At 38.6% G+C, this 18,065-nt stretch overlaps 1 protein-coding gene across 1 annotated transcript in view; it reads right to left on the reverse strand.

Moving 5' to 3' along the window:
- The window catches only part of LOC126251833 (cyclic GMP-AMP synthase-like receptor), a 304,227-nt gene that overhangs the window by 191,857 nt on the left and 94,305 nt on the right, over positions 1-18,065 (reverse strand). The window contains exon 3 of the mRNA XM_049952498.1: positions 4,404-4,571. Coding sequence (XP_049808455.1) covers positions 4,404-4,571 — 168 coding nt within the window. The remainder of the gene's footprint in view (positions 1-4,403; positions 4,572-18,065) is intronic.

Raw genomic sequence — 18,065 nt, forward strand, 5'->3', positions numbered from 1 at the left:
ACTGGGATACTCAAATGTTCATAACGGGTGGCAGGGACAAGGAATCCAGTGAATTTTTTTTAAGTGCTTTATCTGAAAACTACCTTGAGCAGTTAAACAGAGAACCGACTCGTGGTGATAACATATTAGACCTTCTGGTGACAAACAGACCCGAACTATTTGAAACAGTTAACGCAGAACAGGGAATCAGTGATCATAAAGCAGTTAATGCATCGATGATTTCAGCTGTAAATAGAAATATTAAAAAAGGTAGAAAGATTTTTCTGCTTAGCAAAAGTGACAAAAAGCAGATTACAGAGTACCTGACGGCCCAACACAAAAGTATTGTCTCAAGTACAGATAGTGTTGAGGATCAGTGGACAAAGTTCAAAACCATCGTACAATATGTGTTAGATGAGTATGTGCCAAGCAAGATCGTAAGAGATGGAAAAGAGCCACCATGGTACAAAAACCGAGTTAGAAAACTGCTGCGGAAGCAAAGGGAACTTCACAGCAAACATAAACATAGCCAAAGCCTTGCAGACAAACAAAAATTACGTGAAGCGAAATGTAGTGTGAGGAGGGCTATGCAAGAGGCGTTCAATGAATTCGAAAGTAAAGTTCTATGTACTGACTTCGCAAAAAATCCTAAGAAATTTTGGTTTTATGTCAAAGTGGTAGGTGTATCAAAACAAAATGTCCAGACACTCTGTGACCAAAATGGTACTGAAACAGAGGATGACAGACTAAAGGCCGAAATACTAAATGTCTTTCCAAAGCTGTTTCACAGAGGAAGACCGCACTGTAGTTTTTTCTCTAGATTGCCGCACAGATGACAAAATGGTAGATATCGAAATAGATGACACAGGGATAGAGAATCAATTAAAATCGCTCAAAAGAGTAAAGGCCGCTGGACCTGATGGGATACCAGTTCGATTTTACACAGAGTACGTGAAGGAACTTGCCCCCTACTTGCAGCGGTGTACCGTAGGTCTCTACAGCGTAGCGTTCCAAAGGATTGGAAAAGGGCACAGGTCATCCCCATTTTCAAGAAGGGATGTCGAACAGATGTGCAGAACTATAGACCTATATCTCTAACGTCTATCAGTTGTAGAATTTTGGAACACGTGTTATGTTCGAGTATAATGACTTTTCTGGAGACTAGAAATCTACTCTGTAGGAATCAGTATGGGTTTCGAAAAAGACGGTTGTGTGAAACCCAGCTCACGCTATTCGTCCACGAGACTCAGAGGGCCATAGACATGGGTTCACAGGTAGATGCCGTGTTTCTTGACTTCCGCAAGGCGTTCGATACAGTTCCCCACATTCATTTAATGAACAAAGTAAGAGCATATGGACTATCAGACCAATTGTGTGATTGGATTAAAGAGTTCCTAGATAACAGAACGCAGCATGTCATTCTCAATGGAAAGAAGTCTTCCGAAGTAAGAGTGATTTCAGGTGTGCAGCAGGGGAGTGTGCTCCATCTGTCTGAGAATTGTGTAAACTGTGTTCTGTGTGTTACCATATTTCAACTGTTATTGTACCATATACTCCAAAATGGACTTTTGGGAGCAGATGGGCAATTGCCTAAACATGCATGGAAAACTATGAACCATGAAGGCTAGCCATTGTATCAGCCCATCATGATCATGATCAGCCTGGGTCTGGCTTGCCTCCCTGTGTCAAAAGCTAGTGCTGCATGTGTCACACTATATCAGCAGGTCACGAGAGGAAATTTTCACGTTCTTAATAATAAGCAGAACCTCTCTCAAAGTTTCAGGTGTCAGAAAACTGAATTCTCATATCCTGTACAATGTAGAGGGAAGGATTTTGTGGTGGAGAGTGGCCAGTTGAAAGACTGCTGGCTATACCAGAAAAGTGTTTATTAAATATATCACATATGTGTTTGTTGTCTATTATTTGTTGGCCATTAGAATGGAGAGATTCTGGTGTTTAATGCTTGACATCAATTATATTAGAGACACACACCATTATGTTTCCAGTATGTAGTTGATTTATTTCTCACAGAGGAATGTGAATTATGGAATATACAACAGATCAGGTCATGGATAATTAATATTGTCAGATGGTCTACAACTGCAAGTGTCAACTTGCAACATCCTCCCAAACCTGGTCAACATATGGAGGAATGACCTGGTACAGAGGACATGAGATTATGGGCCCTCCCAAGTTTGCCAGGTTACAGTTCACACCTTCCCATCTTTTCCCTCATATAGATCTTCTACTTACGCCTTCCTGCAAATGTGGCATGGATGAACATCTTCCTGTAGAACAACAACATTACCCAGTTGGAGTCTTCCTGAACCTGTCATTGGTTGATGAGCTTCATGAAAGTTTTTGAGCAGGATCAAGTACTCTTTCTTCCACCTGTTCCAAAAGTGTGCTGTCATTGAAACTCCTTAGACAAGTCCTTTCTTGCTGGTGGTTATGGACCTGTGAGCAGTGGTATGAGTTGCTAACCTGCAAGGACATGTGCAAGCATTGCGTGTGCAGATTCCCCTCCCTCCTGCATAATTGATCTTGAATTTAGTGCTGCTTCTATGCTGACCAGGTAGGTGTTGAGACCTTCTTTGTCCAACTGTAACTGTCCAAAAACCTTCCTCGGTCAGCATTTGACCGGACAGGTCTTACCCAGACACTCCTCGCACCGAGGCAGGTGTGCAATGATAAATTTCCATGTGACAGCTTTATGGATGAGGCACTTGTGAGTCTTGCTTGCCGTGAGAGCTCGCCAGAGCTCCTTGAGCTCTTTGTGTGCATGGACTGGAAGGTAGTAGCATTGTCAGAATAAATCACATTGGACACTCCTTGTCTTCCAACAAATCTTTGTGGGCCTTGAAGAAATCTGTCAGCTGATATATGGCCATAGTTCAAAGTGCAGGACTTGTGTTGTGCACATAAATACAATAATATATTTTTTCTTCAGATTACATTCTTTTCAGATCTATAACAGGCCAGCAAATCTGATGCCTGTGACTTCAAATGGTTTCAATGGTAAGATCCATTCAGTTGGAAATGGAGCTTTTGTTTGTTGAGCAAAATGAGCTTTCACTATTTTGCAAGGTAGGCAGTGAGACACATAAAACCATTACCAAAAATGGGTTGAAATGAGCTATCTTAGAATTTTGTGGCACAGGCAAGTTGTTGCACAAAGCATGCAGTTCAACTGCAAAATGTTCTTGGACAACGTGAATCCAGTAAGCAATTCTTGTAAATCTGATGTTGTCTTGTTTTCTTTCATTATATGCTATATAAGGAAAAGTACTCAGACTGAGACTCACAACAGTTTCTAGTACAGTAGTTACTATACTTTGAAACTATCAAAATAGGGAATGTTGTCTTTTTATCATGAAGACATAGTCTGTTAATTCCTTCTTTGCTGGCAAGGATAGGTCTTTCATCTGTAAAAATCATGGTCATTGTGTTTCGTTCTTTGTTAACCAAGGAGGCCCATGGAACCATATAGCAGCATGCTGAGGTTTACCTGCTGTATTTCCTCTGGAAATCTTCTTGACAAAATTTCTTGGAAAATTATTTTCGCAGATAGCAAAATAGATGACAACAGCCCCAGAGGCACAACAACTCTTAAGTTTTCTATACAGGATGTACCACAATTAGTAGCGGCAGCTTGTGATGCAAAGCTGAAAGGGGTGTCCAAACACATGATCACAATTAGTGATATAAACTGGCGTGATTGTAAGTGTTGGAGTGATTTCAGGGGGGGGGGGGGGGGGGGGGAATGAAAAATGCTCATGTTGAAAAATGTTTTCAAACCAGTGCTGCCTGCAGGGCACCCCTCCTGGATAGACATCGAGTGGCACATTTTACCTGCCACATCATGAAGACCCCTTTTCACTTTTACACTTTCACCTGTGTTAGTTTTAATTATTAACTCTGATATACACTGAATACAAATCTTGCATTTGGCTGCCCCCGTCGATTTGACACCCCAAGCGGCCACCACTAATTCTAATAATTCTTATTATTGAACTCAAGACAGGAAAAGAAGGAGCTTGCTAATGGTAAGTTTCAAAAGAACTATCAAAAAAATGGGATTTGGATTATGTTCTTCACACATATGAACTTAATTGACCACAGTGTGCAGTGACAATGGTTCATCACAGCATTGAAAGGAATCCAAATCAGTATGTTCATGTACATGGTGACATGGTGCAGCCTTTTACTTTGAGTACCAGAACAATTGAAACCATTCTAGGCAACACAGTTACTAACCTAATTCTTAAATGAAGTGAACTTTTCCCACACAGCGCTATTCCACTGATTATTAATGCAACATTTCCCTTTGGTTTGCTCTCATTATTGATAAGATATACTCCCAGACTTAAGCATGTTAATAGCTATGAATGGATATTATCTAGTTGTTCATGCATCCCACTTACCTCCACAAAGCCAATGTATGATGGAAGACACAATTCAAAATTAATATCAAATTCATCAGGCATATCAATTTTCATATTTTCATAAAAGCTTCCAACATACTGTTTCTGTCGAAAAAGTGCATTAAAAGCTGGGTCTTTCTTCATTTCATTTTCCAGCACATCAAAAATCTGCAAGGAAGAGACTTCATTAATTTTTCAATTTAGATTTTGGAAGCAATGGATTTTGCACCACAAACCCTTTAATATCAGGTAAATAATTTTTTTTCAGCTTTTCACAAATATGTCTTTTGCCAAGGTGATGAACAGGACATTTTTACTTTGCATAAATTTACCCTTCTCCTATAGTCCATAATCTTTGGTGTTTTTCCAGTTTTGAGACAGGTATTAAAATTCAGTGACATTTTTTGGGAATGGACTTAGGACCTCTGGCAATTCCTCTATTCCTTTACTCCTCTAACAACCTACAAGTATTTATTGTTCTATGACTTCAACCTAATTTTGTACTGATGATATTTCCTTCCCTTATATACTCCATCAGTGACCAGTCTTTGTCATATGTCTTCCTATGCATTCTCAACAACATGTGATTGGTAAAGACAAGCACCACTCATTTGTTGGCAGGGAGGACTGGCCCACTGATTTTTAAAGGAATCAAACTCACTTGAATAAAATGGCTTCAAACATCTGATTATTTTATGAATGACTTAATGTGTTAAACATTTGACATTCAGCATTTAAGCGAGAGAAAACTTAGAACAGGTTTGAAATGAATGTATAAAGTTTGTTGGAAATCACAAAGTGCGATAATTATCAAACAATGGATGAGTATAGTCTGAGTACCTCGCACCCTGTTTTAAGCAAAAGTTAGTTTTTCACGCACCTCAGTGCTTATGATAACATAGCTCCTGTACTACGTGTGATCAAATTATATAATTTTGCAGGTACATTCAGCAGCATGTGCAGATACCATCTGCAAAATGTATTGTGAATAGAGTTAGTAATAAAGAAGTAATAAATTAAAACATCATCCTTGGTGCAGGAGCTTTACTGCACGAACAGCAAAAGTATAGGAAGCAAAAAACTGTTTTCATGCCATCGTTTTGTGGGGGGTGTCAGCAAGACAGAGTTTTGTGAAAGTTTGAAATCATGTGTTAAGTTTGTTGCAAGACACTAAGCACTCTCATTGTCAAATACTGAATGAATATAGTTTAGGAATTTGCACACCATCAGTTATGCTGCCTTAAGACATATGCAGAGTTTCTAACTATAATATGTGTCTTACTACATTAAAACTTTAACTTAAGATTGTACCTCTTAATGAGTAGATTATGATAGCATTTTAAATTTTTAATTTGGTCAATAATTATGCAGAATGCTGAAAATCAAATATTTGTTGCCCCTGGAATCTGTTAGATATGCAACCTGCAACATAAACCATGAATCTTGTACCTTCAACTGGGATAGCCATTTAGTAATACAGATATTGCTGTAAGAGTTGACCATTAGCTAAAAATCACTGATGGGCCCTGCTCCCACAGCTACTAGCAGTGAAATAGCTCACAGTTCCTATCATTTCCACGAGATGTCACTTCAAATACAAATTAAATGCGGAATACATAACATTAGTTTGTCCACAGAACTTGTCGACTTCAGTGGCAGCCTGGCATCAGTGTCAAAATTCCTACAGTAGTTGCTGAGATTAGCCTGCACATACAGATGTAAAAAAAGTAGCAAAGAATTTTAATTTATATTATGTATATAAGGGGAATATATGCTTGGATCCTGGTAATAATAATTTCATGTGGCTCAATGGCCTAGAGCAAGTATATCAGTGGGACATCACTTGAGCAATCTATATGTTCCTAATCAGTTATTGAACTGGGGAAAGGGGGTTATGGGTTAATGTGGGACCTGAACTGTGTTTCATTTCTGGCAAACCTCCAGATCATTGATAGGTGAATAGATGTTGAAATGGATAATGAGAAATGAGTGGCCCACCAAGGATTCAGTTCCACAACCTTTTAATATCCAGGCATGTGCTTTACCATTACACCACCAGGCAGGGCCAGCAGTGGTTTTGGTCAAGCTTCATGCCCTCTAGAGTCATGTTGGCTGCAGCACTATGTTTTAATTATGATGGGGAGGCCTGGTGGGAGAGAGGAGGGTAAATGTCGATAATTCATCATAGTTCAGCCAATGTCCATGAATTATTTATAAATTATATACATAAACCTTCCTTATGAATTAGTCTATCTGTTAGTCACAATCGGATCAAAATCCCTACAATATTTCCTGAGATTAGCCAAAAAATAGAGGGAACACACCGTGGGACTTTAATTTATGTATGTATGTATTTTCGAAAAAGTAATGTACAGTCGTCTTTATAACCATCTTATCTCAAATAACATACTGTCAAAGTCACAGTTTGGATTTCTAAAAGGTTCTGATATTGAGAAGGCTATCTACACTTACAGTGAAAACGTGCTTAATTCATTAGAGAAAAAATTGCAGGCAACTGGTATATTTTGTGATCTGTCAAAGGCATTTGACTGTGTAAATCACAATATCCTTTCAAGTAAACTAGAATATTATAGTATAACAGGAAATGCTGCAAAATGGTTCAAATCTTATATCTCTGGCAGGAAACAAAGGGTGTTATTAGGAAAGAGACATGTATCAAGCTATCAGGCATCATCCAACTGGGAACTAATTACATGTAGGGTCCCACAAGGTTCCATTTTGGGGCCCTTACTTTTTCTTCTTATATCAATGACCTTTCATCAGTAACATTACCAGATGCCAAGTTTGTTTTGTTTGCCGATGATACAAACATTGCAATAAATAGCAAATCAAGTGTAGTCTTAGAAAGCTCAGCCAATAAAATATTTGTGGACATTAATCACTGGTTCCTAGCCAATTCTTTGTCACTAAACTTTGAAAAAACACACTACATGCAGTTCAGAACTTGTAAGGGGTGTCCCAAGAGTATATGTCTAACATACGATGACAAGAAGCTAGAAGAAGTGGACAGTGTTAAATTCTTGGGATTACAGCTTGATAATAAATTCAACTGGGAGGAGCACACCACAGAACTGCTGAAGCGTCTTAACAAATCTCTGTTTGCAATGCGAATTTTGTCAGACATAGGGGATATAAAAATGAAAAAGCTGGCATACTATGCTTACTTCCATTCCATAATGTCATATGGGATTATTTGTTGGGGTAATTCATCAAGCCATCCTAAATTTTTCCGGGCACAAAAACGTGCAGTGAAAGTTATATGTGGTGTGAACTCAAGAACATCCTGCAGAAGCCTGTTTAGGGAACTAGGGATACTAACTACTTCTTCCCAATATATTTATTCCTTAATGAAATTTGTCATTAAAAATATATCACTTTTGAAACCAACAGCTCAATTCATGGAATCAATACTAGAAATAAGAATAATCTTCACAGGGATTTAAAGTCACTTAGTCTTGTACAAAAAGGTGTGCATTATTCAAGAACACACACTTTCAATAACTTGCCAGCAGCCATAAAAAGCTTAACAACCAATGAAATTCAGTTTAAGAGAAGCCTAAAGGATTTATTGGTGGCCAACTCCTTCTACTCCATCGATGAATTTCTTAGTAAAACCAACTGATTTGTATATAAGTACAACATAACTTCTGCACAATTTCAGTGCAGTAATGTGTTCATTGAAAATTTGTGTGTGTGTGTGTGTGTGTGTGTGTTTTAGTAAAATCTAACTTCTGCACCATTTCAGTGCAGTAATGTGTTCATTGTAAATAAGTATTACAGTAGTTGTATTACCTTATAAATAAATAAAAAACTTTTTTATTTTAAATTCAGTGCATTAGTATTTGTAAAATGACTCTTAGTGTTCATTAAAAAATGACGATCATTCCACTTGGGACCTGTGGAATGGTACATTAGCTTATTTGTTTTAGTTGTAAACATTTGTCATGTATTGTTGTTTTTCTGACATGTTCCACATCCTGGAGGACCTCCTCACTACGGATCAATTGGAATGAAAGTAAATCTAATCTAATCAAAGGTTACCACTGCTGCTTTCCACTCACCTGGGAACACAACATTACTTACTTAGATACCAAATAGGAATCTTAAGTAAGACACAATGTTCCATCCTATGATTTTTAATATTTCTCCATATATTCTTTCCATCCCTGCTACCTTCCCTGGTCCTGTTGCTTTTATAGCTACTGCTATATTTATATTTCCCTGTTATTAAACATGAACCCTTTGATTACATCCTTTCCTTGTTCCTGCCCTTCCCCACATTTACCCACTATACTACTGTATTCCTGGTTAGATAGTCTGCTTTTTCTTCATCCTTTGACAGTATTTTGTTCACTGCTTGAATATTTGAAACTATCATTTGTGTTCCTTCATGGCCTCTTAAATATCCAAACATTCTTCATTTCTCTTGGCAAACCTACCATGCTACAATCAGTTTCTCCAGATAATTTTTCTTTGCTTCTCTCTTAACTTGATCTAACTCCTTCTTTAGGGCTTCCAGAAAGTCATGCTATCCTTTCCCTTCTTGATCTTATACTGCTGCATTCTCACATTCCTTTTTATTATTCTCACTGCCCTAGTGAAATAAACTGTGTCTGATGATTGCTTTATGACTTTTCATGGAACATGCTTTTCTTTGCATTCCAGTACAATGTACTTCAGATCTGATGGCACTGAGTTCATGTCTTTTCCTATATTTAGTCACTGATTGAATATCTCAAATAAATACTTTTCTATTTCTCCCACATTTGCTTTGTGATATACTGAAACAACTTTTTTGTGCTCTCCAGGCATACATCACCTGCAACAGCCTAATGGTCACTTATGATCTTCATTACATTACATACTTTTTTTTTTGCTATATTCCACCACGTTTTATCAGAAAAAACATTTGGTTAATTATCATCCCATGTATTTCCTGTAACAAACTGTTCATAGCCCCCTTCCTACCTCATCTTGTTTGCTAGAAATTCATTATATACAAGTGAGTCCACCTTTCCTTCCCAGTGTAGTTCTGGCATCTTCGCATCTTTAGGTCTCACCCTATAATTTCACTTCTAACCTTCTTTTCAGCCAAGTACCCACAATCCAACAATTTCTCACCTACAATTTCACACTGTTTCCCACTTTACACATTCTGCTACACCTGACTTTCCCCTCTACAAGTGCTGATCCATACCTCAAAGATTTCATTGCCTTTATCACCAAACGCCTGTTGGCATGTACATGCTTCATGCACTAAAACAAATACCCCACCACCTCTGGTCCCTCTAGCACTTCTGAATCCATGTCATCCTCTACAAAACTTCCTGTCCATAATATCCCATGCTAGCCAGAATTCAACATGTATCAGCATATTAGGTCCTCTTCCCTCAATTTAGGTGCTGAATTCTATTTCTTTCCTTAAAATGCTCCTCCTGAAGCCACCTCTATGCTCTTGCCCTACAATTTTTCTTAACAGGCTTATGAGCTATTTAAGTAAATTCAACCTCCTCTGCAATGACCAGCATGGTTTCAGGCCTGGTGGAGGTACAGAATCTGCGATAGCATAATTTACAAAAACAGTTTTAGAAGCACTAGATGAGAACAGCTATGTAACTGGCCTTTTCCTAGACTTGTCTATGGAATTTGATACAGATGACCACCAGAAGCTGTCACATAAGTTAGAGGCACTTGAAGTAAGGGGAGTGGTTCTCAAATGGTTTTGTTTATATCTAGAAAACAAAGTACAGTCAGTAGAGATCACACATGTCTCCAGTGGATCAAAGTACATTGAGAAACATATATCTGATCCACAATATATCACTATTGGGGTTCCTCAAGGAAGTGTACTGGGCCCAGTATTGTTTCTGGTGTATATGAATGATTTCCCATGGAGAGAAGATATTGTTTACTGATGACAGCAACACAGGTATCACCTGTAAGACACCAGCACAAATGCTGGAAAATTCTACTGAAGTGCTGAGGGATGTTCACAAATGGTCTCAGGAAAACAAAGTAACTCTCAACATAAAGAAAACAAATACAATATGCTTTAGAATGAACAGAAAACAGAGTCCCTTAAATTTAAAACTAGATAACATCTCCATAGATGATGTACCTACAACAAAATTCTTAGGGTTGCACATTGACAGCCAAATGAAGTGGAATGAACATGCTGTGAAACTCTCAAAAAAAATATCCACAACATGTTATGCACTCACAGTCCTTGTATCCGCATGCAGTAATGAATGTTTGAGAACTGTATACTTTAGTTATGTTCATTCAACAATCAGTTATGGTATTATTTTCTGGGGAAACTGTGCTCAGAATTTACAAACAGTATTTAAAATGCAAAAGAGAGCAGTAAGAATTATAATGAAAATCAGTAAGCAGGCCCACTGCAGAGAAATTTTCAAAATGTTAGAAATTCTAACTGTTCCTTGTGAATTTATATTCCAAACCATAGTGTACATCAAGAAAAATATAGAAAATTATAACACAAATAGCAGTTTTCATAAGACTCAAAATAGCTTCTTGTATGAAGGTGTAATATAAACTGCTGCAGAAAATAAAAGAAACAGATAACATGTACCGCTTTAGGAATAATATTAAATTTTTTATGCAGGAACACTGCTTTTACTCTATAAGTCAATTCCTGAGTACAAAATGACTGTAAATAACTTTTGTTTCACAATATTTAACTATATGTAACATTTTGATAAGGAGCAAAAATGATTGTAAATAACTTGTATGTCACAATGTTTAACTAGATGTAACAACAAACTGTATAAATTACATGAATGTACACAAACTGACAACATCCATACATTTTAAAATGTCCATGGATGGCAAAATAAATAAATAAATATATTCTGAATCCTTTAATGTTACCATTACTCCCACACACACATTCAAATTTTCTCCCTTTTCAATAAACAATAGTTTCTCTTATTTTAATAATTATAATTTCACATGTCTTCATGAAACATTACTACAAGTTTTAGAGCCCAATCTATTCAAGTGTAGAACATCCTATGCCATAAAAATTTTTACAATTGTTTTAGGTCTAAGAACACTACACAGTGTCACACTGATCTCAAACACAGTTGTTTACCCTGTTTATGTAGCTGCCACTCACTGTCATTCGGTGTACAATTTCACTTATCACTACCTCGGATCCTGCAAAAAACTTTTTACTGTTCCTGTAATGTTCCTTCTTTCATCAATTTGCTGCATACAGATTAAAAATGGTTCAAAAATGGTTCAAATGGCTCTGAGCACTATGGGACTCAACATCTTAGGTCATAAGTCCCCTAGAACTTAGAACTACTTAAACCTAACTAACCTAAGGACATCACACACACCCATGCCCGAGGCAGGATTCGAACCTGCGACCGTAGCAGTCCCGCGGTTCCGGACTGCAGCGCCAGAACCGCTAGACCACCGCGGCCGGCTGCTGCATACAGAATGTTGCCCCCACACATATGAAGACAACTTTATATTTTTTGTTGGACTGTATTAGGCTGCCTGTGCTGAGCTTTGTTTGACACTTAGAGTATGTTTCTGGTGACTATTCACTTACACATTCTGCCCACAAGTACTAATATCTACTTTACAGCTTGAGACTACAATGTTTATCTGATAACCCTACCACCTCCTCAAGGACACAGTCTTAATACAAGGACACAGCAGCAACTATCTGTGCACCCTCACATTTGATCCAGTGTCTCTCAGTTAAACAGTGTTTGGCCATTGCACATTTATCTGGTTGCTGAACAATGCACTTGCTATGGGCCACACAAGTAATTTGGTCTTTTTAAACTTTGCTACAAGAACATGGAATTTTGTACATGCCAGGTATGCTAAGTTCCAAATCATCTTTAATAGAGCCTGAGCCAAGTCCTAATCTGGGCTGGAGTATGGAACAGTATCCTAATGTTAAATCTTTTTAAAATTGTCCCAGTTTTGGAGAGCACAAAGAAGGAAAGCAACTGGTTTACATCCCGCTTCCTGTGCTTCAGGTAGGGTCCAAACTATGAGATGCATCAAATCTGTTTATTAGGGAAATCATTCTGCTTCAGTGTAGACTTTAGGTGCTTAATTTTTTTTTTTACACAAACTATCAGTATCATTGATGACACATGTTCTTCAAGCTAGCATCTCAAGGAGCCCATTGCACTGATTCATAGCATGGCATCTCACTACAAGCAGATAACAGCTGGTGTGTGTAAAAAACCCAAAGAAAGGGAATGTTCCATCAGCTTGAACTTCCATTGTGAACTTAATGCTGTGATGAAGAGAATTAAAGTGTTCCTGCAACTGATAAAGAGGCATCGTGTGGCCAAACCATGAAGGTGTCATCCATGTACCTAAAAAAAAAGGTTAGTTTCCAACCTGCTGTCCTCAGAACCCTATCCTCAAAATCTTCTGTAAAGAAGTTCGCAACTGTGGATGATAAAGAACTCCCGACAACCATTCCGTTTATCTGTTCAAAAACCTGATCATTAAATTAAAAGGCCATGGGAGTCAGCACATGAAGATTGAGCTTCATCATTTTCACATCCAATTTTTCACTGATTAAGGTCAAGAATTCTTCATGTGAAACACACATAAAAAGAGACATAACAATAAAGCTAACCAGATGATCTGATACACTCAAGAACAAGGATTTTAGCCACCATACGAATTCTAGTGAGTTATAAAAATGGTCAACATATTTTCTGATAAAAGGTCAAAGAACCACCACTAATAATTCACAAAGGTTTAGGTGGTTGCACCCAGAGTGTTGCGAATGGGACATATTGGTACTCCTTGTTTTTGGATTTTAAGCATATAACATTGGTGGAACAGTCACTCCCAGATTAATTTTTTTGATCACATTTTAAGGCAACGAACTCTTTTTCAGAAGTGAGGTGCTCTTAGCTCTTATCCTAACAGTGGTATTGCTCAGTAATTTTCAATAACCAGGGTCATCAAGTAAACAAACCATTCTCCTAACATACACTGATGAGCTAAAGCATTTTGACTCCTGCCCACTGTGAAACTTAATGACACAGGGTGGTGTTGTAGGCACATGGCAAGGTAAGGAAATGTATAAGTGTACCAGTGATGAATGAAAAATCTTTCTAGCAGTGGTATGGGTTGCAAATAGGGTAATTCACTGATATGAGCAAATCTGACAAAGGGCAGATTGTTATGGCTCAACACTTGGGAACAAACACCTTGCAAAGCTGGTCAGCTGTCTGCATGCAAGTGTTGTGGTTATATATGGAAATCAGTTGAAGAGTGGTGAAACCACAAGGAGGCAAGGTTTTTGACATCTACACCTCTGCACAGAATGTGGAGATTGGAAGCTTACTTGGTACGCAGTATAGATCTGATGACAGAGTACAATGGTGGTGCAGGCACTAGTGTTTTGAGTGCACCATTAAGTGCACATTGCTGGACATGGAGCTCCATAGCAGATGACCCCTAAGTGTTACCATGTGGGCCCAATCATCAAATCAATTACAATGGTAGAAGTCTCAGAATCATCAAGCCTGGACCAAGGATCAATGAAAATGTAATTCCTGGTCAGATGACTCATGTTTCTTGCTGCAATAGGTCAATGGGTGTATTCTGATACCCCACTTTCCAGGCAAATGGCTGCTCAAAATATACACTGTGCCACAGATGGAGGCTGGTAGGGCAGCATTTTGCTGTGGGGACATCCCCCTGGGCATCCAGAGGACCTATTGTGGTAACTGAAAGCAGCATGACAACTGTGGGCTGCATGAGTACTGCTGCAGACCAGCTGCATCCTTTCAAGTTTGATGACTTCCCAGATGCATAACATCTTCCAGCAGCATGACTGTCCACGGTACAAGGCAAAGCTACAAGCTACAGTGGTTGGAGAAGCATGACAGTAAACACCAATCTGTTGCCTTGGCCATCAAATTTGTCTGATTTGAATCCAATGTAAAAAGCCTGGGACACCACTGGGCACAAGCCCTGAGCCCCTAAATTAGTGACCTGTAACCTACTGAAATTGCATGACTAAAGTGCACGTCATATATCTTGGCGGCCGAGTTTAGGTTCGTTCTGCGCATCTGACGTCAAAACATACAGTCAGCCAATGAACAGAGAACGACGTTGCCAGATCTCGACTGTAGTACAGAGCACGGACGAGTGTCTTCAGTTTTAGAAACGTTCAGTCATAAATAAAGTAATAGAACAAAAGCAATGTCTTGATAGCAGACTTTGTTTTTTGAAAGTTTGGAAAAACCATTCTTTATGCCAATTGCTTCATTTTCTATTAATTAATTAAACCAAACAAGCAATAAGACTCTTAATTCAGGCGATAGCAAGGAAAGGTGTTTGTATCAATTTCACGAATCGCTTTTTCGCAATAAAGAACAGCGGTAATTGTTTATTTCCTATTGTACTTCGGCGAAGTGCAAGTAATTCATAGGCATACCAACACTGTTCGTCAGAATTTTGCGCGACGTGTTAGAGTCGTTATGGAGACATATTGAAGGACGAGCTGCGTTAGCGTAATGGTTAAGGCGTTGGATCAGCAGGCAGTAGGTAACGAGTTCAAACCTTGTGCGATGCTAAATATTTTTTTTTATTTTAAAACAATATGGAAGTGTCTTACTTCACGAATTTTATTCGTTTGAATGCAGTTTTTTGAAATTTCTCGCTGTGCGCGATTTTGTCATCACTGCACTGCTCGCCTGTGCAGACACATGGTGTTTCCTCTGCTTTGACACACTTATTCGATTTCACAAAAACTATTTGGCCCAAAAATTAGATTTTTACACATCTTCTTGACTGATACCTTCCCCCCATAAATGACTTAATTTTGTTTCGATGTTCAACCCAGTTATTGTGCAGCATTAAATGTAGTAAACCACTGCACGATATTTTGAAGAGTTTGCAGAGGTAAAAGTCCATAGCGTATACTTTCCGTATGGTCGATTTTAGTTGCCACAATGTTGAGAATGAAATGTGGACAAGGTACCTAAATTTCATATAAAATTTACTGTATAACAATATCTCATTTAATTTAAGTACCACATAGATGTCGTATGTAATATTGAGAAATATTGCGTCTTTCGCGACTGTAATAAAAGTTTTATTTACACCGGGCGCGCTTGGCTTTATTTTAAAGCACTTCAGTCAGTCAAAGGAAGTGGGGGGAAGGTATCAGTCAAGAAGATGTGTAAAAATCTAATTTTTGGGCCAAATAGTTGTTGTGGAATCGAATGATAAGTGTGTCAAAGCAGTCGGAAACACCATGTGTCAGCACAGGCGATCAGTGCAGTGACAAAATCGCGCACAGCGCGGAATGCGGTGAGCACGTCTCTGTAGCAGCGAAAGGGTTAATGCGGCCGTGGTAGCTTTACTTCATAAACTGCGCGCTCCCCCCTAAACGTAAGCTTGCGAACTATACTGTACTATGGCGCTGTTTCTCTTGGCGCGTGCGTCGTGTGCAACTGGCAACGCAGCAATCTCCCGCGTCTGGGCGGGCATGCGCGAGCCGCCAAGATAAAAGAATTCAACTTTTTTTTTATAGTGTATAAACATCTTGTGCCACATATCTCCAGAAACCTACCAAGGAACATACACATTAAAGGAGCACTGGTATAGTAACAAAATCCTTATCTTTTCAAAGTAATTTGGTAACTACTCCTTCTCTCGGAAAAACATTACCCACTAGCAGTGGTGCTCATTTCAATGTGTGAGGCATGTTTATGGAACATTATCACCACATGGGGTTTCAAAAAGTACACAAAACCAAAGTGGCTGAGCTCTGTTTACCCACGAAGCATGGCAAAAATATGAGGACACACATACAGTTGCTAGCATGTCTTGATATTGAGACTTTGACATTAACAACACAATAGAGATTATATTAGCAGATAACAGGATTGACAGAGAGAATGGATTCCTCTTAAGTAGTGTGCAAACAGCACATTAATACGTATTGGCTCACAATGCCTGTAACACAAGAGAGCAGTGTATCACAATGGCAGTTGTTTGGATTGTGAAATATTGCTCATTCGACACAGGTAGCATTGCATATGCATTCTGCTATGGGACAGCAGTGACACCTTCTGGCACATGTTCCATGGGCTTTCCACAATCTGTAAGGTGTGACAGGTATGATTTCTCAGAAGTTCAGATTGGAACTGAAGATGGCATGGTTACCAGTTTGAATGCCAAAATATTATGTTGGACAGATTTAAGGATATGGCAGCAAACACAACAAACAATCCACAAATTGCAATGGTAGGGAAGCTTACACATCAATATACAACATTTCAAGATTAATGTGAATTTGTAAATTTCGTTCTTTCCCCTATTGAAAGAATAGAAAAGTTTTGGGAAAGAAAGGCACTTAGAAGTATGGAAGTCATCAAGTGAGACAATAAATACAAGAGGAAGGCTAACAATGAAACCAATGTCAATATAAATTTCTGATTTTAAAGATGTTCGCTTTGGTTCTCAGAAAATTATAACTCTAAAAAAACTGACCATTTATTCAGATTTCTTTTTATTCTTCTTAGCAATCAATTGCTTTACCACTTCACACATACACTATCAATATCAGTTTATATTTCATCAAACCATTTAATTTCTTGTGGCATTCAGTACAAATATGCAATAGGGCTTTTCCTATAACATGTAATAACTATCACGTGTTTGCCCGCCAAGCTAACCGCGCAGTCTAACGCTCTGCTTCCCAAGTGGAAAGGCATGCTGGTCCCCGGCACGAATCAGCCCGGCAGATTAGTGTCAAGGTCCGGTATGCTGGCCGGCCTATGGATGCTTTTTAAGGCAGTTTTCCATCTGCCTTGGCAAATGCAGACTGGGATCCCTCATTCTGCCTCAGTTACACTATGTCAGCAATTGCTGCACAAACACTGTCTTCACGAAAGCGTACACAATAATTACTCTACCAAGCAAATATTTGGAGTTACACTTATCTGGTATGAGATGTTCCCGGGGGGGGGGGGGGGGGGGGGGGGCAATGGGGGCCAAACCACACAATAATCCTGGGTTCAGTGTGGGTTGGCAGTGGGGTGAGTGGACTGCTGTAGCCTGTTGTGGGGTTGTGAACCACTGCGGGCTACTGTGGGGACGAAGCCTCTCCGTCATTTCTAGGTCCCCGGTTCAATACACAATATCATATGTTCATGCACTTTTGATGCAATACATTGAAACATGCAGAGGTTAATATAAAAAAATGTACAAAGATTTTTTAACTTGTTAGAAGTTGTGTCATCTTCAATATGAATTTATTCTCACCGACTTATCATTACAGATAATGAATAACAAGACAGATTTATGTTATGGTTCAGTGTCCTATAGAAGAGTGGCTCTTCACTCAAGCTCTATCTCTTCTTTGCTAACAATGGATAAATACCAAGTTTCAGCATTTTTATTGGTCTCAAGCTGCTGTCAGCTTCCACTGAAAGGAATGTTAATTTACTGTCTGTTAAGATATGATGATGACCAACCCATTGTTACAAAGGAATGCTGCAGAGAAATATGAAAGATCTGTAAACCGATATATGTGAACTATTCGTTACTGTTAACTTATATTTTATATATAATACAATCAGAACAAGAGAGTAGAAATAGTACAAATGAATC

Source organism: Schistocerca nitens, chromosome 4 (genome assembly GCF_023898315.1).
Source record: "Schistocerca nitens isolate TAMUIC-IGC-003100 chromosome 4, iqSchNite1.1, whole genome shotgun sequence".
Lineage (NCBI taxonomy): Eukaryota > Metazoa > Arthropoda > Insecta > Orthoptera > Acrididae > Schistocerca > Schistocerca nitens.